Source organism: Melanerpes formicivorus, unplaced genomic scaffold, assembly GCF_026170545.1.
Source record: "Melanerpes formicivorus ecotype bairdi unplaced genomic scaffold, bMelFor1.0.p_v2 SCAF_32, whole genome shotgun sequence".
NCBI lineage: Eukaryota > Metazoa > Chordata > Aves > Piciformes > Picidae > Melanerpes > Melanerpes formicivorus.
The window spans coordinates 5,560,474-5,584,891 of record NW_027142384.1 but is presented as its reverse complement, the minus strand read 5'-3'; the positions used below and the strand labels follow the sequence as shown (position 1 = coordinate 5,584,891).

General features: G+C 40.1%; 1 protein-coding gene across 2 annotated transcripts; it reads right to left on the bottom strand.

Annotated features, from left to right (window-relative positions):
• Positions 1-596: 596 nt before the first annotated feature.
• OC90 (otoconin 90) lies at positions 597-23,528 on the bottom strand. 2 transcript variants are annotated; one of them, XM_068155522.1, is made up of 13 exons: positions 23,501-23,528; positions 19,044-19,109; positions 18,333-18,507; positions 14,666-14,778; positions 13,270-13,398; positions 11,621-11,662; positions 10,740-10,796; positions 8,600-8,650; positions 7,984-8,040; positions 5,226-5,375; positions 2,835-3,009; positions 1,693-1,799; positions 597-1,224 (listed from the first exon to the last, which is right to left on the bottom strand). In XM_068155522.1, the coding sequence occupies exons 1-13, from the start codon at positions 23,526-23,528 to the stop codon at positions 914-916; spliced, it is 1,461 nt and encodes a 486-aa protein (XP_068011623.1). In that variant the 3' UTR covers positions 597-913. The 2 variants fall into 2 exon arrangements, with proteins under 2 accessions (XP_068011623.1, XP_068011622.1); XM_068155521.1 differs by lacking the exons at positions 19,044-19,109; positions 23,501-23,528 and adding an exon at positions 18,763-18,983.
• Positions 23,529-24,418: the final 890 nt, after the last annotated feature.

Here is a 24,418-nt window from a genome sequence, read left to right as displayed (position 1 = left end):
GACACTGGAACGGGTTGCCCCAATAGGTTGTGCCCCATGTTGGGGTGGAAAGGGGTTTGAGCAACCTGGTCTAGTGAAAGGTGTCCCTGCCCTTGGCATGGGGGCTGGAAATAGATAACCTTTAATGGTTCCTTCCATCCTTACCATTCTGTAATTCTATCATATTGTCTCATAAGTGGTGAAACCTTACGAGTGGTAAATTTGGGGAAGTGGGAAGAAAAAAGAACACCAAAACACCAAAAAACCACAACCAAAACAAACCAAAAACCCAAACCTGTATCTACTAAGGAATACATTCTTGCCTTTTTCTTTTTTTTTCCTGATTCCAGGAATAAGAACTTTTTCATTTATTCCCTTTAGCATCCTGAGACCTCTCAAACCTAGGGAGAGCTGTGCATAGTACACAGCTTTGGGGCAAGGAATGTGTCTTTTACTGTCATGATCTGACCAACAGAAGCCATGTTGAAAATGGAAGTTGGATAGAAGAAAATGAATTCCTTCTTATTTTGAGTGCTTTGTGCTAAGTTCATTAAGCAAAAACGTCTGCAAAAGAGTTTGGAGTAGTTGCAGATTGATTTAATTAAAAACCTGAAATACTTAATCATCAGCAGCAAGATGCAGTCTGAACCATCTACACAGTGAACAAACATCAGTCTTTGATCAGAACAGTTTTTATATAGAAATCTAATGAAACTATAAAGATGCTGTCAATTATTTAAGGCAATATCTGCTCTAAACAGATGGTCCATAGTGCTGACTTCATTATAGTGAAGAGCCTAACATTTAAAACTTAGTCTATGATTTGCATGCTGGAAAGTGTACTGCAGCCAGTAGAGTGGTGAGGCAGAGTAAGGTACACAGTGGCTGACTGAAGGTCTCAGTGCCGTTTCTCAGGTGTGCACGGTGTGGTTGGTTATCTGCCTCCATGTTGCACAGTTCTGGGGTTTCCAGCAGCTTGGAGTGTCTCTCTCTTTGCTCTTCTTAATACGCTCAGCAGTGGACCTTCCTCCTCACTGCTCTCCTCGGAGCTGGAAATCTCAGTGCCTATTTCTGTGCCCACTGAAGGCCTCTCATAAGGATCTTTTGGACATGAGATTTTCTCCCCTTGGCACTCGTGCCTGTGTGGAAACTTCAGGCTCTCATTGAAGAAGGCAGAAGCCATGCACTCAGCTGTTGTTTTAGCACAAACACATAGTAGTTTCTCACATATGGTCCAACCGATACCTTAAAAGGAAATTCAGAATTAATGTTTGACAGCCATTGCAATTAGTCAATGTGTAATTTTCCAGGGGTAGATGAGCTTTGGGAAATAACATTTTCAAACCTGCCTTGAGTTTTAGTCTCCAAATTCACCTTTAGTTACCTAAATCTAAGCCTGACACCAGGGTGCTGGGCAGCTGAAGGTCTGACTGGCTTTAGTTGAATTTCTGATTGTAAAGACAACAATAGGCTGATTTCTGCCTCCCATTATAAAGTATCTGAACATATTTTTTCTCAGCCTGACCTGGTGTAATAATCTTGATTTCAATTTTTTTCTCTCTCAGGTTATAGTAACTATTGATAGCTCTGTAAGCCAATTTTTTTCTGTCTCCATACTCAGCTCAAGCAGCTCACAGGCATGGTGACATTTGGTCTGTAATGCTTTGGTGCTCTCTCATTGGGACACAAGAAAGTTCTCTAATACAAACTTACATTTTGGCTTATGATCAAAACAAACAACTTCAGATCTTGAACTTCTTTCTGCAGGACATCCAAGTTTCTTAACTTGTTCCATGCAACAATGATGAGAGAAGCAGCACCTGAAGCAGTAGACATAAATGGAAAAAACATCTGCTCTTCCTGTAGCACAGAGTATTTGCAACTATTTTGTCTCTTTCTTTGCAATGGCCATTAAACCTGAGGAATTTGAGATTTCGTATAACAGAAAAATCTTTTCCATAAAGCAGAAGGAAAACAATCCAAACTGTTCCTAGTCTCCTCCTATACCCCTTCCTAATTTCACTACCTGCTTTCTAATTCTTTTTGTATCCTATGTTCAAAAGTGCTGTAGTTTTCTGGGACTGGGAGGGAGGTGGTGGTGGTGAGGGTGGTTTCATTTTAAACTAGATAATTACAATTGTAACTGACCAAATCCACTGTGAGAAGGGTCTTCAAGTGTTCAAATACTGTTGGCTGTAAATCTGAAAACAGCATCATGATAGCCAGAGCCTTGACATGCCTGTCACGTACTGTGTGCAGTCTCCTTTGTGTGCAGGTATGTGCTGTATGCTGAGTGCTGCACTCAGACCTGATATGGCCCCACCTGTTGTGAACTTCTACCAGGAGAGAGGGTTTTGGTTGTATATGCAACAATTTCAGCAGAGATTAATTTGGTTGAATTTTCTGCATTACTCCAGAGTTCCTCCTCTTGTCAGTCATACCATGACAGCCCACAGATGACCATGGCAGGTCTCTTGGGCTGCAGCTCTGGCAGTACTTCACCCAAGATCTACTCTATTCTGAGGGATAGTGTGGCATTGGGTGTGTGTTAAATCTCCATAAATCACTTTCCAAACCACCTCTTAGCCAAGTTCCATTGCAACCCTTATCCTCATTTCTTTTGATACTCTTCGTTCTGCTCTACTTACCTTCCATTGTTCTCTTTTCTTATTTTGAGTTAGTAACTCCCCTCTAGAACATGGATGTAATAATAGACTGTGTCTTAGTGACAGTGTTCTCCCAAAATGTGGCCTGACTGCTGATAAATCGCTATACAAGGCCAAACAACATCTTTGTGGGCCCATAGCACCCCAATAATAGCCACACTTAATGGCAGATTCTAGAAGAGCCCACACCTGTCCAGAGCATCAGTAGGATAACCTCTTCCTTCTTGGCCACAGTAGCAACCATAAGACTCAAAGTCCTCTGGGCATCGCTCGGTTAAACAGAACAGCATTTCTCCTAGCTGGGGCAGCTCCCTCTTCTCTCTTCCATTGCCTCTCTCTTGAAGAAAGGTTAATCGCTCACATACTGTAAAGCAAAAAATACAGTTTGACACATCATGTTTTCACTGGATCCTGGTCACCATAGATTGAATTTAGAGCCATCAGAAACCTTTAAGGACAACATTTTGCTGTTTCTAAATTATTGTTCCAGTCCATGACCTATGCTTTTTAGAATACTTCTGACCAAGATAGCTGAAGTGGAAGGAAAATATTTAAAGGGGAGAGAGATCCCTATGAAGATAGGGCTGCAAGTCAAATTGGATTGCAATGAGTGCCCTTAATATCCTTTGTAATCCTTCAGAGTTACATTTTTCTTCTAGAATATTCAAACCTGGATTTCACTACACTCTGTCTTGATTAATTCAGAAAGTAGAGTCCTAACCTTCTGTGCTTGCACAACAATAGCTGGGCAATAACTGTTGTGCTGGAGGAAAGAATTTCTTTCACTTGAAGTATAGCTCAATTCAAGCTATGATGCCCCCTAGCCCTAATGCAGGAGCAACCTCTTGGCATGGTCACTGCGCTGTTGACATTTTGGCGTTTCTGTGTCCCAACCCTAATGCCTCTGGGGCTTCACCCACTCTGGAAAACTGATACTGTGGGCATCATCTATAAGATTTGAGAGAAGACTGTGCTCTGTATCAGGAGGACAAAAAATAAATAAAGATGTTAAGAAGACCTCTTTCGCTGCTTTTCCAGGAAAAGGACTTGAATAGGCTGATGGTTGGATTGTGGGAGAGAGGAAAGCTGCTGTTTTCTGTGCATACTCCTTGCCTTCATGAATTTTCTCTTCTTTTGCAGCAATAAACTGACTCTTCATGCTTCTTCCAGGGACAACTCTCGGTTGCTTCCCCCAGCAGGATATTCTGCCCATACACCTGCTTGAGTCTTTGCTCAGTCATGTTAAGTCAGTAAGAACAACCACCAGCTTCATGCACTGATGCACAATTTCAATAGCTGGTGTGTTGCAATTAAATTTTCCAGTTTGATGAAAAGCTGGGTTGATTCTTCGTGCCTGCTCTTTTCCAGTTCTGGGACTGCTTCTCTCCCCTGGGAAGCCTAACAAGATGGATGGGACAATCCACCAATGTGAATTTAGACCAGCGACAGGTCTGAAATGTCTTGGGATTTCTGTGAACTCTGAGCAGGAGTTGAAACATTATCAGGAATGGTGAGAAAGAGGCTGACTGGCAAGATTTTGGCAAGAGGCCCCGTCCCTGGAGGTGTTTAAGCCCAGGCTGGCTGAGGCTCTGTCCAGCCTGATCTAGTGTGGGGTGTCCCTGCCCATGGCAGGGGGGTTGGAACTAGATGATCCTTGTGGTCCCTTCCAACCCTGAATGATACTATGATACTATGATAAGAGTCAGAGTGAGGAGCAGGGGAAGTTCCTTTCATTGCTGCTTCTGCTTGTAAAATACAGTAACTCAAAGATGTGATTAAAATACTGCCTAAAACAAAAGCAATGGGAAACATTTACTGAGCTCGTTTTAGATCTTGTACTGCATTAAAAATGTGCTTGTAGCCTAATTATAGATAGTTTTTGTAAGTGTTAATGATAGCACATTGCTGGAAGAGGTTAAACTGTTGGAAGCTTTTCCAGATGATGACTTCTGCTGCTCTTACAACTGCCAATACGTATGTGCATGCCTACCTAGTTTAGTATAACTATTTTTATATGTAATAGGAACCTACCTTTGTTTTAATAGACAGGTAACTGAATATTTCATTATATATAACTAGAAAAAAAACAAACAGACAGACAAAAACAAGAAAATTATTTACCTTTTCCTTCAGGTTCATTTGGTCCCCTATCAGACTGCACTAGTTTGAGACCTATTCCAGAGGAAGTTGTGCTCTGGCTACCACTTGCAGGGCTTGTTTCTACAGATGACATACACATAGATAAGACTTACAAAGGTAGAATAAACTCTTCTTTCAGTAATGTCTTCAAAAGTACATATTCTGAACCATAATCAAGTGGCAGTCTTCTAGCATATGTTTATTTTGTCATTGAAAGACTGTTTGTTAATGATTAGTTGAGCTTTCTTGATCAATGTTTTACAGGGAACTGCCTTTTCCAGTACAGTAAGTGGTATGCACCCTGTATTCTATGTAACCTGTCCAGATTTAAGGAGAAAATAGTGTTATTTTATGTATCTATGAGAAATGCTGAAACTTTGGATTGCTGAAAACAGGAAGAAGGAATTGCTGTAGAGTAGGTATAATTCAGGTTTTACTTGCCTTTTTCTTTTGCCCTTGTAGATGTGGCTGTAAGAATCTTTGCAGTGGGGACAATTTTGACTTGCAATGAGTTAACATCTCCTGGGAATGGGGCTGGGGAGGTGGTTATCTCTTCTACCGGGGCCACAGCTTCCATAAATCCATCCTGTTCTGATTAAGTGGAAAGAGAAAAGCAGAATGTATGGAAAATAAACAGCAAGATTTCAATTTTAGATAAGCAGTCACAATAATATCCTCAGGCAGAACTGGTGGGGATTGATGATCATAGAGGAAAAAAAACAAAACACTTTCAGGATGAGAATGGGAAAAGCAATGAATATTCCTACTGGCTGTTTCTTCACATCTCCTATCTTTCAGGAGAAGAGATACTGGTTACATTATGACTGGTTTAACTGCTGATTACCTCAGTGTGTAACATACAGAATTAATAAAGAGCTGTGCCAGTTGCTGGTTATATGGATTGCTGGTTAGTCAGCCTTACAGAGAGATGAAGTGAAGCTGAGATGTCCTAAGATGTCATTTTCTGAATAAAATTGCTTTTAAAAAAGGTGTCAGTTCACATGAATTTACCAAAACCAAGAGCAACATTATTAAATGGAAGAAGATTATTTCACTGACGCAGAGCTGGGCAACTGAAGAATTTACTATGTTGTAACCACAAGGAAACATCAAGGGGAAAATAAGTGGAGATTGAAAACAAACAAACAAACAAAAAAACAGCCATAAGGATATTTTTTTATCTTAAACTGATATTTATTTTTATATTATCTGAGGCTTTATTATTGGTCAGGAGTGTTTTAGGATAGAATAAAATAGGATCAATAAGGTTGGAAGAAACCTCAAAGATCAAGTCCAATCTGTCACCCAACACCTCATGACTGCGAAACCATGGCACCAAGTGCCACGTCCAATCCCCTCTTGAACACCTCCAGGGACGGTGACTGCACCACCTCCCTGGGCAGCACATTCCAATGGCTAACAACTCTCTCTGTGAAGAACTTTCTCCTCACCTCCAGCCTAAACCTCCCCTGGTGCAGTTTGAGACTGTGTCCTCTTGTTCTGGTGCTGGTTGTCTGGGAAAAGAGACCAACCCCCTCCTGGCTACAACCACCTTTCAGGTAGTTGTAGAGAGCAAGAAGGTCTCCCCTGAGCCTCCTCTCCAGGCTAAACAATCCCAGCTCCCTCAGCCTCTCCTCATAGGGCTTGTGCTTGAGGCCTCTCCCCAGCTTTGTTGCCCTTCTCTGGACATGTTCAAGAGTCTCAATGTCCTTCTTAAATTGAGGGGTCCAGAACTGGACACAGGACTCAAGGTGTGGCTTAACCAGTGCTGAGTACAGGGACACAATGACTTCCCTGCTGCTGCTGGCCACACTATTCTTGATGCAGGCCAGGATGCCATTTGCCTTCTTGGCCACCTGGGCACACTGCAGGCTCATGTTCAGCCAGCTGTCAGTCAGTACCCTCAGGTTCCTTTCTGTTTGGCAGCTCTCCAGCCACTCTGCCCCCAGCCTGGATTACTTTGCATCTTTTTTATTTCAATATAAACTAACTTGTAAATAAAAACTGTTGCAAAATGGAAATAAAATGGTTTCATTTATTTCTAAATGTCAGTACGAAGAATGTGGCACTTCACAAACAAAACAGTTTGAAAATACTCTTGAACTTGTGTTTCCACATTTTTAAAGCCTTTGTTTTTTTAATTCCTTGGCTGAACTTCTTCACAGGATTAAATGCAAATTCATTAAGTTTTTCCCCTCTCAAGTTCTGGCTTTACTATGTGATGAAAATATCCTGTCCTAGGATAAGAAACTAGATTAAAAACGTATGAAAGTACTGCTAAGAACACAGTGAAGCCCATGAAAGGCTGCAAAAACGGTTAAAGAGCAACACAATAGCTCAGCAAGGTTCACATTTTCTGCCACTTTGTTTAACAGTGATGTGTTGAAATGAAAGAGATTCCTGCTTGATGTGGGAAATAAAACAGGAGCTTAGGAAATTGTGTGGTTAGCCTAAGAATAGACACTACAAATAATCTGCTGGGAGCTGTGGTGATCTTCAACACAGCACACAGATTTTCTGATACATTCAAGTTAACGGAGAAGAGCATTTAATGATTTTGACCAGTGCTTAGTACAGCAATGTCAAATTTCTGTGATGGGAGACATGGATACCTTTCAGATGGTATAATCAGGATCAAAAAATTACTACTTTCTGCTCTTCATATTCAGTGTTCCTTGACATTTTTCTGGTGCATTTCAGTCTGTTTGAATAATCCTTAATACATAAAAGAGACCACTAAAACCTTTCAGGTCTTCCAAGGTGGCATGCTTCTAAGCTGTAGCTACTGGTGTGGCTGTACTCAAAGCACTAACAACTGCAAAAGCTGAAATAGGTTTTAGACTGGGAAAGAATTCTGTGAAATTCTGTTTATAAAAAAGAGGAGGCAAAACCAAAACAAACTCTTCTGGCAGCAGATGCAGTGAAGGTAACTTAAAAACCAATCATTATATTAGAATACCTTATGTGAAGAGGTACTCACAAATACTTGTATGAGGAGTGCAAATGAGTAGCTGGAGGCAATGAACAGCTAGTGCTTCTCCATCTGCTTTTATTGTTTGTGTATCTGCTATCTGACCCTGATCTAAATTTGATTCCCTGGCAGCCCTGTCGTCACTGTGCGTGGATTTTTAACTATGATGCTTATAGATGAAGTATTGCTGTGTAAGTCAAAGGAAAAGGAAAGCTGTGAGTCACTGACCTTTTACTGAGATGATGGGAGGAGATGGAGCTGTACCTTTGTGGTCCTTCATGGTAACTGTACAAAAAACAGAGGCATCATGCTCATGACCTACCTGCTGTATTTTTGCAATGAATTTCTGGAGTGATGAATAGAATAGAATAGAATAGAATAGAATAGAATAGAATAGAATAGAATAGAATAGAATAGAATAGAATAGAATAGAATAGAATAGAATAGAATAGGTTGGAAAATACCTTCAAGTCCGTCTAGAAGAATAGAATAGAATAGAATAGAATAGGGAATAGGAATAGGAATAGGAATAGGAATAGGAATAGGAATAGGAATAGGAATAGGAATAGGAATAGGAATAGGAATAGGATTAACCAGGTTGGAAAAGACCTTCCAGATCATCTAGCCCAACATATCAGAAAGCTTAACCATCACTTTTAGCCTTGTTTTATAAAGAGGGTAATTGGGAGAAATGTTTTGTTGAAGGATGTGGAAGTCAGCAGAAGAACTAGAGAGATTATCCAGAAATATTGTGCTGCAGATTTTTAACTGTGATGGCACAGAGCTTCATAAACCAAAATCAGGAGTGCCTGATTTGTCAGCAAAAGTATAATCAGACTCTTACCTCTGTCTTTGGAAGTCCCTAGGACAACCTCAGTAGGCTCAAAAGAAATCTCTGTTGAAAACAGAAAATGTAAACTTGGAAAACAAGTTGTCAGCACAGACTCTTAAGATAAGTCAAGCAGCTTTTTTTCAGTAAAGCAGGAAGATCCAGGCATTTCATCTACAGAGATTTGCCTTGTTTTCTCAGCAGTGCATTGATCATTGTAAACAAAGTGATATAGATACAATAATCTCCTTCCTGCATTCAAATAATGTGCTTTACACTAACAAAGCGGGAGCATAAATATGACTGAAGTCTCAAATTCTTTATTAAATCTATTTGACGAATACCCTAAGCAAGATTAGGTCTCTAACAGTGAGATCACTGCTGCATAAAGATGCCACATTTCACGTGAACACTTTGCCTTCATTGAAAGTCAAATATGGATAGAGAGCTATAAGGCCAAATACTTCCCTAACCTCTAGTTTATGCCTTTATCTGATAAAATTTGTCAGCTGTGTTTTGATAAACACACTGTCAAATGATCAAAAAATTTCAGCTTCTTTTTGCATTTTGTTAGGAGGTTGCAATGTGAAGAATAATGTCTTTGCCTTTGAAGGAGTTTCTGAGCAGTATTTAGCTTTATTTTCATATATTTCCCACAGCTGTCAATGTTGAAGCTTCTTTGGGCTTAAATGGGGAGACAACCATTAAATGGCAAGTGGCTCTCCAAAAGTTTCCTTCAAAGTCTGTCTGTGATACATTTTCAGCTTTCTAAAATTCCTACTGAGGCTTTTGATGATCTATGCCTCTTTGGAGAGCATGAACAATTTGTTTTTACAGGATGATACTTACAGATGTGCAAATGCAAGTGCACTCACTCCTTCAGGAGTTCTCAGTTTTCTGTTACCAAGCTTCCCAGAAGCAGCAACATGAACCAATATTTGAGCTGTTGTTAAGCAACAACAAAAAATATCTGCTAAAACCCCAACCTTGATAATAGGTATGAAGGAACAGCAGCACTTATACTTGGCACAAAGCCTTTCCAGGCAGGTACCCTTGTGCATGTGGCCCTTCTTAAAAACTGAATAAATTAAAACAAAACAAAACAAAACAAAAACCAGAAAAACAAACAAACAAACAAAACAACAAAAACCCAAAGCCTGTTAAAGTCTAGAAGCATTTAGGGCAATGGCTCACACAGAGTAGCATGGTGCCATTTGAAATTGGGTTCTTAAGTTCTCAAAAGTACAACTTACCACTCTCCACTCCCCTAAAATTACTTCCAAATTTCTCTGAGCTGAGCAGAGTCTTTGTTGCATTCACGCAGTGCACTACAGGATGGCTTTATTTGCAATGAGGCTACTGCAAGAGTGCACCAACAGAACTGGACAATGGCTGGTCCAAGACTGGTCTCCTTCTCTATTTCAATACTGTATGACTTGACCCTCAGTTGCTAGGTGTGCCCTCACAGAGCTAACCATGGTTTTGGATGACTTCTGTCCGTGGCCTCTTGTGTTGTAGTGCACACCATGCAGGTAGGGAGAGAAGAGCTTTATCACACCTCAGCTATGAGATTTTGCAAGCATCCATTCCTGACTATGATAGCTATTGATTGTAGCAAAAAAGAATTAAGATTTTTAGAAGAGCCACTTGGTCTCATGGTTTAGGAACTCACCCAAGACACACCAATAAAAGGGACTTCAGCCTGGACCTCTACATTGTAAATAAATAAATAAAGCACAAAACCATGCTGAAATTTTCCTCATGCCTCTGCTTGTTCTTGTATAATTAAATGTCTTTTTAAAGACAACAAATATGCAATTGGCTGTGGGTCCAGTGACTGACACTCACACAGCATGTTTCTGCCAAACAGCTCACGTGCTGCAACCTGTGTTCCCAGGGTAAAAAAAAGGTCTGTTTGGGTGAAAACAGGGTTTGTTGTAAAGTGCTCATTCTGAGCCCTTGGGAAACTTACTGTAGACAGTGGGTAAGCATGTCATGTGTATACACTGGAAAATATCAGCTTCTCATTCAGTCTTGAATTCGATCACCAGACCATTATATCTACTTTTATATCAGGGCATAAAGAAAGCAAACAATTTATTCTTGAGTTTCAGTCTTTCAGCTTTTGAGAGCTTCTTGCACTGTAATTACAAACCTTCTTCTAGGGATGCAGTCACAGCCTCTGTTTTGTCAGTCCCATGAAGAAGGAGATCTGCAAACGTAAAAGCGTTCTTACTCCAGAGTCATGCCATAGGATGCTCATTGGAGTACTTGATCTCAACATAACAGGATCAGAGGCCATCCAAATGGAACTTGTTTCTAAATATTACTACTGTTGTGCTTTCTGCACAGTTATTATATGATACAAATATAGCAAATACAAGCCTAATTATTGATAATTACTTAACTATTAAAATCCTGCCTTAATAGTTAGTCATTCGCTTATACTAAACTCTATTCAGCAGTGTACAGTACAAATTTTGTTTAAATGCCTAAGCCAAATTAAGTGTCAGAGTCAACAACAGAAACTGGCTAGAAATCAGCATTCTTTAAATTGTCATTTCAGTAGATATTTTAATATGTGGCCTGTAGTGAAGGTATTGAAAGAATTAAACCTTTAGACAGAAAGCTTGAATGTTGAAGTCCAGGTGGTTGGCTCAGGACCTTGTTGAAGCAGAGCCTTAAATGTGCATGCAATAGAAAAAGATCCATCTGAAAATATTTTAAAGTTGCTTTCAATGTGTTTCTTATTCTGCTTGTAAATAACATTCAGAGTTCCCTTCTGGATTCCTTCTCAGAAAAGAATCATTTGGCTGAAATTTTCCTGTGCACCTGTGTAAAAGCTTGTCACAAAAATGGTGCTTTAGTTTACCAGACTTTTTTTTTCCCCTCTTACATATTCTGACATCTTGCTAAAATTTTTCATTTCTTCTCAAAAAGGAATTCAAAGATTTCAAAAAACCCCTATTTTTTCTGAGTACAAATTTATCTCAATTCTTATACTCCAGTCAAGGTACCACAGAGATAAGGACATACCCTCCGTGTGAAGTGTTGTCATCACTCTCTTGCTGGTGGTTTCTGAAATGGATAAAGTTCTCTTCACAGACTGAAGTGTTAGAAGGGAGTTTGTCACTGTTTAATCTGGACAGTATAAATCAGGAGTTCATGGTGTTTATTCATCTTGAAGCAAATATTTAGGCAAATAGATCCCCATTGCATTCAGGGGTTGTTTGTTTTTTCTCTATAATAATCTAGTGAAATCCTGTTCCTGGAAATTTGTCAGCTGGAGTGATTATTTTTTCAAAGCCTCAACCTGGCAGAACAGCTACACAGAAAGGTAATAGCAGGAGGGAACACCAAATAAAAATGTTTCACTCAAAGGATTATTTTTTTTTTTTTCCTTTAGGAAATATAATCAGGAGCCTAAAAATAGTGGAGGTATTCAGTGAGCTGAAGTTGAATCTGTCTTTCTCAGCAGTGGTAAAACCAGCATGATTTTCCTGTTAGCACCGCACAATTTCCCCTTTATTTGTAATGTGCTGGAACTGCCACACTTTATATTAGAGCCATCTGATCCCAGTGAAAGATTACTGGGTTACATGAAACAATTTTCTGGCTTTGATGCAAACTTTCCTGTGGCCTTTAATTCTGCCTTGAACTATTCATGAAGGGACGCACACATCCAGAGGGTGATAGAGATGTGTATATATGTCCCTACCACTGCAGGATGTGAATATGAGCTGAAGGATTAGAAAAACTAGCATCACACTTTCACATCTCTCTCAGCTTGGGAGTTAAAGGGTCCTCCCCCTGCTATGCTCTGATTGCAATCCATATGAATTAAGATTTTAGTCCTGCCCTTTTCCCACAGGAGAGATATTCAGTTTTGCAAGGCTGTAATTTTAGCTCCAGAGAACAGATTAGTGTATGACAATGGAGATAAATATCCCCTTCATGTATAGAAAGGATTTTCGTTCCAAGATGGAAGCCAAGTAGCAGAGGAGGCCTATTTTCTGCCTTCTCAGGTAGTTTTTGCATGATTTAAAGGGAAATTGAGCTAGCAGTATTTTCAGTTTGGCAATCCTGCTAGTAACCTTGGTGGGTCACTAATCACCCCAGGTATCACCCATGGATTCAGGTTGGCAAAACCCTCACAGGATTGGCAGGAGCCTCCCCGAAAAAAAAGAAAAAAGAAAAAGGAAAGAAAAAAAAAAAAAAAAAAAAAAGAATTGAACAAAATAAATAAAAAGGGGGAAAAAACCAAACCAGAGAGTTTTCATACCTAATTGCAATTTCCCTATTGCAGTTTTGTCTTCTTCCTCTTGTCCTGCCCTTGTGCACCTCCAGGAAGGGTCTAGCCCAAACTGCTCTCTACACTCCACTAGGTATTAAGGACAGCAAACAGATCTCCCCATGTCTCCTCTTTCATCATGTGCTTCAGCCCCCTCAACACCTCAGTAACCTCTTCTGGACTTGCTCCAGGATGGCAATTAGTCCACTTTGTTCTTCTGTCTCAGTATTCACTTGAGTAGCAGTAAATGGAAAAGACATGAAACAGAGAACAGGACAGACTGCCAGATTTAGTGCAGGAAAGCACCCAGCTACTGCTTCATTTTTGTTGGGTCAAATTTGATGCCAACATTAAAACTAGCAGGAGAGGCAATCAATCAGATCTTTATTATTACCTGTAACCAGAGATAGACAGAAGGAGACATCCAGTCCATTCAAGGAAGAGTTAATATGTGCATTCACAAAGCATTCAATGGCATCTTTGTCACAGCTGCAAAGGAACTGTTCACAGGGATCCCCAAACTCTGGAAATAAAATAAAAACCCAAACAAAGTGCTATTGAAATATCTTTTCCACATCCTGCTTCTCCCTCCCTGTACTGTTTGTGTCTGTATTAATTAGTCAAAACCTATTTATATTGTGCTTCATCAGGTTAAACACAGTCAAATTTCATAGTTCAACAGCTTGTTTTCAAAACACCATCCAACATAGCGTGGCACTGCTGGCAGCAGATTTCTTGCCTGTGCCAATTCATTCTGAAGAGCAGTGCTTTGCTGCCTCCAGTTTATCCATAGAGAATTTAATCCAGTTGATATAAGATGTGACATTTCACAAACTTAATTTAAATATTCCTCATAACCTCAAGAAGTCACAGTCCACAAGCCAAGCCATTCATGGAATTTGTGGTTTGCTCTTTATAAAGGATATGAAATAGTTTCCCAGGAAATACTATTTTCCCCACTACTAAACCTTCTGCCTTTCAGGGTTTCAAAACACAATGCTGAACTTTCACAGCTGTCACACTTCTGTTTCAGGTTTTGATGGGGACTGGGTTTTTTTCTGAAGTGTGGAAAGAGGTGGAAAAAGTACTATTCATATTTAAATTCACTTGGTTCAATGAGAAACAAGAAAAGGAAACTGGATCTGACCGTTGCTTAACAAGTGGTCAAGGCACTGGTTTGTGGATTCTGCTCATCTTTGCTGGGATCCTCAAATCATGCTGCAGTATGTAGTCTTTTCTGCTTATCAATATTTACTGAAAAATTATGTTAGAATTGATTAGGCTTTAAAGAGCTGCCATCCACACTTGTCAGGACTGTATTAGTTTTGCATGGAGTAACTCTTGTTATAATAGCATGGCTTCTGCACTGCATCCAAGGAGTGTCTATGATGCTGTGAGCAAAGAATATGATATGTGAATATTTGGCCTTGAAACTTCAGAAGGGATGTGTTCTTCAGACCTTTCACCAGCAGCCACTGCATTTTTGATGTGTGGAGATACCTCAAACAATGCTTAGTGGTCCTGCAAAGTGAGGGAGACCTCAGCAAGAAACTGCCCATTAAAGAAGCCCTGGCAAGTTTCTAGTCTTCAGTTTTCCTACCTAGTTGGACTTTGTACTTCTGTGTATTCCTATTTCCATTTGCCCCTGAGCAGAAAACTTAAGCCCTTAAAAATGCATACAGGGGGGTTGTTTCTGCTTAATTTCTATATGACTTCTTGTAAATACACCATAAAGAACTTCCTGGTCATGGTGAGCTTCAGCATTATGCTCATGCACAGGTTAATCTTACCACAGGTCAAGTTTTCAGTAGAGCAGCTGACATCTGTAGAAATCTTTGATGGATCCCACTCGCAGTCCATCTCCACTGCTTCCTCATAGCACTTGCGGTGCTGAAAACAGCAGCTAAAAACATGAAATAACACAAAGCTCACATGGTTTCGTTTCAGTTCAAGATCAGACTGCAATTCTTTCATGTCCTTCTTACCTAAGAATGAAAAAATAATGCCAAAAGAGGTCTGCATGCTGTGGGAGACCACATTTACTTTTCTTGCAGAAACTGAGTTCTTACATCTCAGCTCTAAAGCCTTGGCTCCAGCTCTTCCAAAAATCTTTCTCTCTGCAGATTTGGAGAACTACACAGAGGCTAGTGTTCATGGAGTATTAAAAGTCTCTGCAATGCCTTGTGAATTCCTTGTCTCATCGAGATTATATAAATACATTCAATGTTATCCTCTGTTTCTTTCTCTTCTGTACAACAATTGGAACTAAAATCTACCATCTAGCCATCAGAAGGAGAAATACTTTCCTCACACTGGAGTAAAGCAGATTTTTCCTACCACCAAACAACAAAGACAGTTAGCAACCTTGTGTCTTCATTTCAGCTATGAATAGACATGAAAAGTGAGCTATAACAACAAGCTCCCCATAAATCAGCTATTTTTGAACAGGCAAGCCACCTACTCCTATATTATAGAAGCATCTATCTTCACTGACATCATCTATAAATGCAACACCAAGAAAACACTCGGTCATCATTTATCCCACATACAATCGGTACATAAATAAAGCAGGGTCTTGCTGTTAGACTTAGGTTGAGAAATCCTCATTTCAGAGATGTGGACTCAGAACGTGGGTCTCTTATTTAATTGCCATTGGTCTTGACCTTGCTGAATGTAAAAGACAACACTGACATTTAAAGGAAGGATAAACTTGTGATCACAAGGTAAGGAGTTACCTTTAATTCAGCTCATGGGGGTCTTTTGCTAAAGACATGGTGAATGTGTTATTGCACATCATCCACAGCCCTGAACAAGACCCTGAACCCACCACTGTACAAAACTCCTTCACTGACCACAGCAGGGAGCAAACATCTGCCCCTGGCCTTCTAGGCTACACATTAACTTCCTCACTTCCTATATTTAGGAAGCATTTAATATTTAATCACTCACTGTATTAATAAAAAAATCCAAAACTATTACAATATTTAGTTTGTCCTCACAACCAGTGACACAGTCCAAGTCCTAACTGTGATCAGAGTTTTTAAGGTTTGCCAGCAGTGAATCAGAGCTCATGAACATTGTTATCTCAGCTGATGAAGTCTCAGAGCCCAGTTTGCACTCAGTGTCTCTGCTAACTAGTAGCAGTTTTGCTCCCTGCTGTAACCTGCTCTAGCAGAATGCACAAATGTACTAATTAAAGGAGAGGGCAAATAGCATTCAGCAGAGCGGCCTTGATAGTCCCTCTGCACCACAAACACTGCTGTGGCTTGTTTCAGAGGTGAGGCTGAAGTTTGTAAGCTCCATCAGGAGCAAAGTTTTAAACATATATCTGCAGAATTGTTTTGGGACCAACTCCTGTCTCTCTCTGAGTACCAGTGAGGTGGCAGCACCTGAAAACTCCTCTAACTGCATAGTAAATCTAATACAAACTCCCTGCAGCTGTTGTTTGCTAAGTGCTTCACAACTACATCAACATTTCCTGAACAAGCAAGGGATTGTAAAACATGGATTGTCCTCTGGACATACTTCTCTTCCCCTGTGGAATATGGAGGTAGACTGGGCTCCTAACTTAAGACAATTGGCTACTCTAGCAAATGGGAAAAGGTTGGGCTTATGGGCATAAACATTTTCCAGTGCCTTAAAACCTGCAGCAAGATGTTCAGCTCTTTTCCAAGGAACAGAAATGGCAGCAAAAATCCCCAAAGTTTGAAAAATTATTTTCTAAGCAGCACTATAGGAACTGTGTCTGAGAAAGACATGTAGCAGCCACCGTTTTGGAGGAGAGTCTCTTGAACCAAAAGCATATCTGTGTCAGGGGCAAACCAACGATCAGTCTCCGCTTACTGCAAAGTGCAGTGGGGGTGCCATGCTCTGCTAAGGAAATGTCACTCCAAGACTACTAACCAATTTGTAAACACAAAGTGACTCTGTGGATGTTTCTCGGGACAAAACTGATGATGGAACTTCCTGCTATTTCTGTATTTATGCTGTTCTGCATTAAAATGAAGCTAAGTGAAGAATAAGACCAGGTGCTCAGCTCTTCAGGTATCAATCCACTGATCTAACTTGAGCTCGCATTTCAGCATGTCATCATGATTGTTCAGAAAACCTTTCATAAGAAGTCCCATGGCTTTTATTTTTTTTTTTCCATTAGTAAGGCTAGAGCTTCATTTTCCCAGCCATTGCATGCTGGAAAGTGGATGGATTAATTTCCATCTAACTATAGACATTAGTCCCTTCTGAGTCGTTGCGGACTTCACTCAGGGAACTAATCAATTACTTTACACTATAGAAAAATTTCTTTGCTATTTAGATGTGGATGGATCTTTATTCCCTTTAAATTTCTTTTCATGCCTCCTGCCATTACAAGTGAACAATCATTTGATTGTCCTGGCCTGAGATTACATTTTTATCCACTAGCCCCTCAGGTTATGGGGCAGTATCCCTCCAAAGCACAGAGTGGAGTTTGGAGGAGTTTGTTTCTGGGAAAAGTCATTGAGCTAGATTGTTATTCTCTGTGCCTGGATGCTCCAGGGTCTTAAAATCTCTGCATGTACAAAGGTATTCAGGACAACCTCCTAACTGCCACTTGAAGTCATACTTATCTGTAACCTGATTTTGTTGATGCTTAAATCTCACTCAAATGTTAATATTTTTATTGCAGTCCACTAGAGCTTACATTGCTGCTGTATTGCACAGCTCCCAATGCTAACACTTTTGGAAGATTGTAAACCCACTAAATTGCTCAGATTAGTGCTCACCCACTCCCCCTATTAACAGCCCTCCAGTTTCTGGCACTGACTTAAGTGTGAGAGAAAATTCCATAGTACAAAGAAATGAATGAGGTTTTGTTCACAAAGAGCTGTTCAGAATTTAGAGACCACTGAGTAGCATGTGTCAAGGAGATGGATATGTAGTTAACCTGTTACATTAATGACCGCTCTTTGTAACCAGTTTAAACCAGCTGTGTTACCAGAGTTGTACTGGAGGAATTATACATAGCTGTGGAGGACTCTGCTTTTATCTGTAGGATGGGATTATTTCTCCACTTCAAAGTGTGTGAAAATAAAGAGGGACTCTGAGCTATGAGGAAAAAGAAGCAAATGGATCACTACATCTTGTAGATTATGATCATCTCAACTACAGCTGTTTCCAAGACAGGGTTTTGGCTCAGCAAAATGACAGTGCTCACTGTCAGGTAAGGATTGCACAGAATAGGGCTGATAAATCAGAGTCAAAAATTATCTTTGGTACATTATATCAGATATTTAGGTTGCAAGTAAGTAATGATTAGATTAAACAGACATGAATCATGTAGGATCCACTCTGAAGAATTCTTCTAGTTTTTTACAACTATCTTTAAATCATTTGGACAAGTGTTATGCTTCAGGTCACCAGAGCATGAGGGCATTGACAGCCAGTGGGGTCAGAAGAGAACAGCTCATGGATAAGACTTACTCATCAGCTTCATCCACAGGGAACCCCTCCATCTCAAAGCGGCAAGAGCAACCATAGTCTTCAAAATCCCTGGGACATAAACCGGTAACACACTTCATTTTGTTCACAAAGTTGAGCAGGGCAGGGAAGTTAGTGAAGATGGACTGTAACCAGGTGAAGTGAGAACCCAGGCAGTCTGGAAAGAGAATAGCAACAAAGTAAGTGGTAAATGGAGGTGAGGCAGGTGTGTGATGTTTGTGCTAATGCAGAGTCTAAACAAGGCAGTAACACAGGAATATTGAGCAATGCTTAACATTCAGCAGTATTTTGTATTGTAATAATCTTTGGGGAAATCCAGTCTCAAAAATCCCTGTTCCTTTTCAGTATGTTTAAAAGGAAAGTCCATGGGATTTCTGTTCAGTGCCCGAGTACAACTGGAACATGTACTTACCAAAAAACAATGCAACACTTTCCACATTTTGAAAGACTCCATTGAAGAATGTGGCATTGTCTAAATGAAAAAAATAAATAAACCACACTTCTTTTGAAAGAAGTAAGTGACAAGAACTGTCCCCAGACTGCCCCTGGTCTCGCTTCATTTGTTAAAACACTTTGAGATAAGAGTTAGTAGCTATGTGCTAACAGCACACTTCCCCACAACGCTCCTGGAGTGTGAGTGATTCCCCACTGCCTTGCAGATATTGCAGAAAATAAAGCTTGAACCATTCTTACGTAAGATTCTTTCAGGCGTGTCAAGAAGCTCTGGCAGGAATGCTGGTGGCTCCAATTTTTGGCCACCTACCTCGGCAAGCAAAATTAAGAAGAAAAAAGATTAAAAGAACAAAACCAAAAACCCAACACCTCAAACCAACCCACTGAAACAACAAAAGACAGTAACAACAACAACAAAAAAAACCAAAGAAACAAAACCACAAGCAAACAAAACACACCAACCAAACCAACCCAGCAACACCAGAAACATCTACTTCATTATGATGCATACACCACAGGCATTTTCAATACCTTCCTACACCAGCCAGCTGATTTATCAAAGTCATGAAACACTTGCCCAGCTCCATCTGCACCAAGGGAAGCCCAGAATTGTATGGATAAGTCACGTTGACAACATCTTTAAAATCAGTCTTCTGTTAAACAGGTATTGCTGCTGAGGATGTGCTAACCTGTATATTCCTGTGCTCTTCTGAACAGTAGCTCTTATTGGAGTAAATCATCAGAATTGTATAAAACTGGTTTAGTTGCACAACTGCTTGCATTGTCCCAGATTTTTCCACTCTGTAACCTTGTGCTCCTCGCTGACTTGAAGTCAGCAGGTTTAGTTTTCTGAGTCCTCATTACCTGTTGTCTTTTAACCTCTTTTCATATCACTGTTTCTCTCTTCAATTCTCCTTTTGAAGTTACTGTGGTAGATTTTACAGACTTTATTTTTGCTGTTCACCATCTCTTGAACCAGGGTAAAATCTAGTAACTGTTGTCTCCCCTCCCATTTTTTTTTCTCCTTATATTCTGCATGATTTTCAGGGGAAATGTTTTACTTGGTAACTATTTAAACTTACACTTTTTCATAGAATCATAGAACCAAAAAGGTTGGAAAAGACCTCAAAGATCATCACATCCAACCTGTCACCACAGACCTCATGCCTACTAAACCATGGCACGTCCAATCCTCTCTTGAATACCTCCAGGGGTGGTGACTCCACCACCTCCCTGGGCAGCCATTCCAATGGCTAACAACTCTCTCTGTGAAGAACTTTCTCCTCACCTCCAGCCTAAACTTCCCCTGATGCAGTTTGAGATTGTGTCCTCTTGTTCTGGTGCTGGTTGCCTGGGAGAAGAGACCAAGCCCCTCCTGGCTACAGCCTCCCTTCAGGTAGTTGTAGAGAGCAAGAAGGTCTCCCCTGAGCCTCCTCTTCCCCAGGCTAAACAATCCCAGCTCCCTCAGCCTCTCCTCATAGGGCTTGTGCTTGGGGTCTCTCCCCAGCCTCATTGCCCTTCTCTGGACACGTTCAAGAGTCTCAATGTCCTTCTTAAATTGAGTGGCCCAGAATGACACAGGACTCGTGGTGTAGCCTAACCAGTGCTGAGTACAGGGGCACAATGACTTCCCTGCTCCTGTTGGCCACACTATTTCTGATGCAGGCCAGGATGCCGTTGGCCTTCTTGGCCACCTGGGCATGCTGCTGGCTCATGTTCAGGTGGCTGTCAATCAGTACCCCCAGGTTCCTTTCTGTATGGCTGCTCTCCAGCCACTCTGACCCCAGCCTATTTCTTTAAATACAAGAAGTCAAGGGTATTTATTGTCTCAAGAATCTAAAAAAAAGTAACATTAAATTCATGACATAGTTGGTGGTTATAAATAAATACAGATGTAAGAGAGCAAAGGAGAGTAGTGGGGTTTTTCAGATTTAAGGCTTAACTCTATGTTTAGCAAAGGGTTAGTAAAATATAGTACTTTCTCTTTTTTTAGATTGTAGATCTGGGCCTTCTCAGAATGTCTACAACTTTTGTGAAGAGAACAAGATGTTCACAGTAACAGTTACATGCCTCCAGCAATTAATTTGTCAAGTTTTGTGGCAGATATGGATGTGGGATTGAGGGTGGCAGGAAGAGGTAGTTCATCTTATGTTACTCTTTTCCTGAACACCTTGGTCAGAGTGAAAAGCCTTTAGGTGAACAGCAATTCAACCGAAGTGTCCTTCACTGCAGTGGGTCCAAGGGAAAGTGCCTGTTTTCCACAAAGGAGAAGAGGTCTCCAAATAAAGGCTGGACTGTCAGGAGAACTGGAATAAGTCTGTTGAAAGCTTGACAGCCATGAGGAATTCAGAGTCAAGTGAAATAATGGTGAGTCTTGCAAAATAAATAGCAGTGAATACTGTATAATGTACATATGTTTGCTAAAGGAAAATTGCCTCTTATTTACTGGCCCAAAGCCTCCTTCTCCCAAGCCATGTTCTATCAAGTGCATCTAGAGCCAGTATTCACCTTGCATAACACTATGGCTCACACCCAGTGTGGGCTGGTGGATAGCCATTGATCATTTAGTTCTTTCAGCAAAAACTTTGGCAACTCTCATTGAGTTGAAATGAGACAGACAAGAGAACAGACAAAGCTACAGCACAGAACTGCTGGAGGTTGTGATGGCTCCAGTATCCTTCACTTGCCCTTAGTTCTTCCCAGCAGACTTAATTTGCACACACCAATTAACACATAAATATTTGAAGCACCCCTGGAGAAAAATCTCTGCCACAGGGTCAGTAGCTTGGCAAATCTTTGGCTCTGCTAATCCTTTCATTACAGAGAACGATATTTCTAATTGTCTCCAAGTCAAGATCAATGATCCAGTGTTTGCTAACATGATTGCTTCATTTTGTTTAAATTGTTGAAGGAGGAACAAAGAGAAAATACTTCCTGGATGATTTTCTTTTCTTCTTTTGGTGTCATGTCTTTTCTATGCTGTTGGTCCTGCTCATTCCCTGTGCAGCTTGTGAAAGGCTGCACTACAAAAATCAATCCTTTAAACCTCCGAAGTCCCTGGGGAGGTCAGCTTCTCTTGCCTTTCTCTGAAGCCTGCTAAATGACTTGGCACATATCCTGAGATGACTGGGGCTTTCCAGTTGTTTAACATAATCATAACATTTATTTCATCCCTCAGATACATATTAAAACGTTTCTGGACTCTGTCTATGGTGTTGCTATGCTCACAATGCTTTTCTGAAAAGCAATCTGAAAAATCCCATCAAAAAACCATCAGTGCACCTGCAGTTGTTTTCTGTAACCATGGCTAATTAAAACATCATAACACAGGGCATGGGCACACACATAGTAATCCTCAGCAGTAGAAAGCTTGACTGTGCCAGGAAAGTCAGTGTGCAGCAAACCCAACCTATTTGATTTATTCAGGGTAAATCACGTTAGCTCCTCACAAAGATGCCAGTTCATGCACAGGCATTTGCTTCAGCCTCAAAGCAGAGATAGCAGAACAGATCCCACATGATTATAAATCAATGATCCTCTCTAAACCTCTGAAATGGGAGCATTTTAATTCTTTGTGCTCAGATTGTGCTGGGCCTGGGTGAAAAAAAATCTAAAAGCTGCGGCAGAGATTTTTTGGGTTTGGGGGAAATCTCATTCCAATTTCTGAAGGTGAAAATATTTCTGAGTGCAATAGAGGTTCTCTCTCTCTCTCTCTGTGTGTGTGTGTGTGTATATATATATATATATATATATATATATACACACACATACCACTTTACATCTGGAGACTAAATAACCCTTTATTTTTCATTAATAAATGGTATAGATATTTTGTGTCTGACACTGCTGTGAAAAATGCTAATATTCTTACAGGTTTCTATTTGTATAGTAGGAGTCTTCAGGTTTCAGCTGGATCAATACATATCAGCCCATGTGTTCTGTGTAAGACCTATTTATTTACTGATTTCAGATGCATACAGCCTCTTAAAAAGGGAGCTACTGGTGAAGTTGAAGTAGGTCAGTGCAGAGTTTTCTCTACACCAAGGTCCTTAGCTTTCTTCTGCCTTTAGAAACATCACCATGCAGTGACCAGAAATGGAGTTAGACCTTCTCAGAGTCCTTATCTTCACTGCACACTGCTACTCTTAATGACAGTCCTAGAGAGTGCAGAAACTGCAGAAATTTGAAATGTTTGCCCATCCCTGTCACTGGGAAGCTCCTCCACCCATGACAGTAAAATCTAAAGAGTTACATGAAGGTTAAAAAAAGTAATCCTATTCATAATAAAATTTAGAGGAGGAGCTTTAGCTGAACATGAATTAAATTTCAAGATGCACTGAATGTTTTGGAGAATTTAGGCAATACACCTGCACTTAAGGAGTGTAAGCTTGCAACTTTTTTTGGAGTCTAAAGAACTTAAGTAGTGACAAATGCTAGCAGAAGGGAAGTCACAAGTTTTTAGTTATATTTTTAAGCCCACTAAATATTTCTTGCTTCACTACAAATCCTGAGGAAATTGGTTTATAATTACTCCATAGGTAAACATTTCAGTATATTTGGGTGTTGAACAACTAGGTTTGAGGAGACAGAAGGCACACTTTTAAAGTATTGCTTCCAAATGCTCACACTTAGAATAGTATTTAAGCATAAATGCCAAATAATCAAAAAAATAATCATAAAAATACATTGTCACTCACCACTGTACATCACCATTGACAGGGACATCAGTAGATTTACAATCATTTTGTGTTTAATCCAGTGACAGGAAAACATCATACAGCAGCCTGGCGTGCCTGGTAAATTAAGTAAAATATTATGCAGAATTATGCAGATATTGTAAAAGATAAATGAAGAGGCATTCTGGGATTACTTCTATTGAGCCCAGTTAATCTGTAAGTCATGATATTACTTTGCTTCACACTACAGTCACAGTTTACCCTATGTTTAAAATGATGTCTAAGTCAAGCATGGAGTTTTTTACAAGACAAGTTTACAACCTGTTGTCTCAGATCTTTTACCTGTACTTTAGTCTCCAACTCCACAGTCCCAAATAGCCTACTCTACATTGTCTTTCTGATTCCTGTTTTACGGAATACATGTAGAAAGGCTTACCTTGAGGGAGGCTATTCAAAAGCAGTTGGATGAAGAACAAATGGATTTCAAGCAAGTCAGCACTAAGTTATTTATACTCACTTGGATATATACCTCACCCATGTGATCACTTCCTTTATCAAACCCAGTTCAATATTTATTAATTAATTCTTCCATGAAATTCCTTAGAGTCATTATGCCCACAGCGTGTCCCAGTAACATAGCTCCAGCCATGTAAAGGATCTATACTGAGAAGTCTGTTCTGCAGGTGCATTCACTGTATAGTAACTTTCCCTAATCCTCTTGGCTGTAATTAAATAACAATCATCTCCTTGTTATTAATCACTGACAAAATCTCTGGGGCATCTGAATGTGGCCTTAATAGCCTAGCAAGAGGCACCGTTCAGTGATGAAAGATGAGTGAAAATTTATACAGCTTTCAACACTGGTATTCCTCGGGGTTTAGAAATCTGCTCTCATCTATCCACAGTGGCTGTGATCCAAAGCTGAGTGAAATCCAGGGG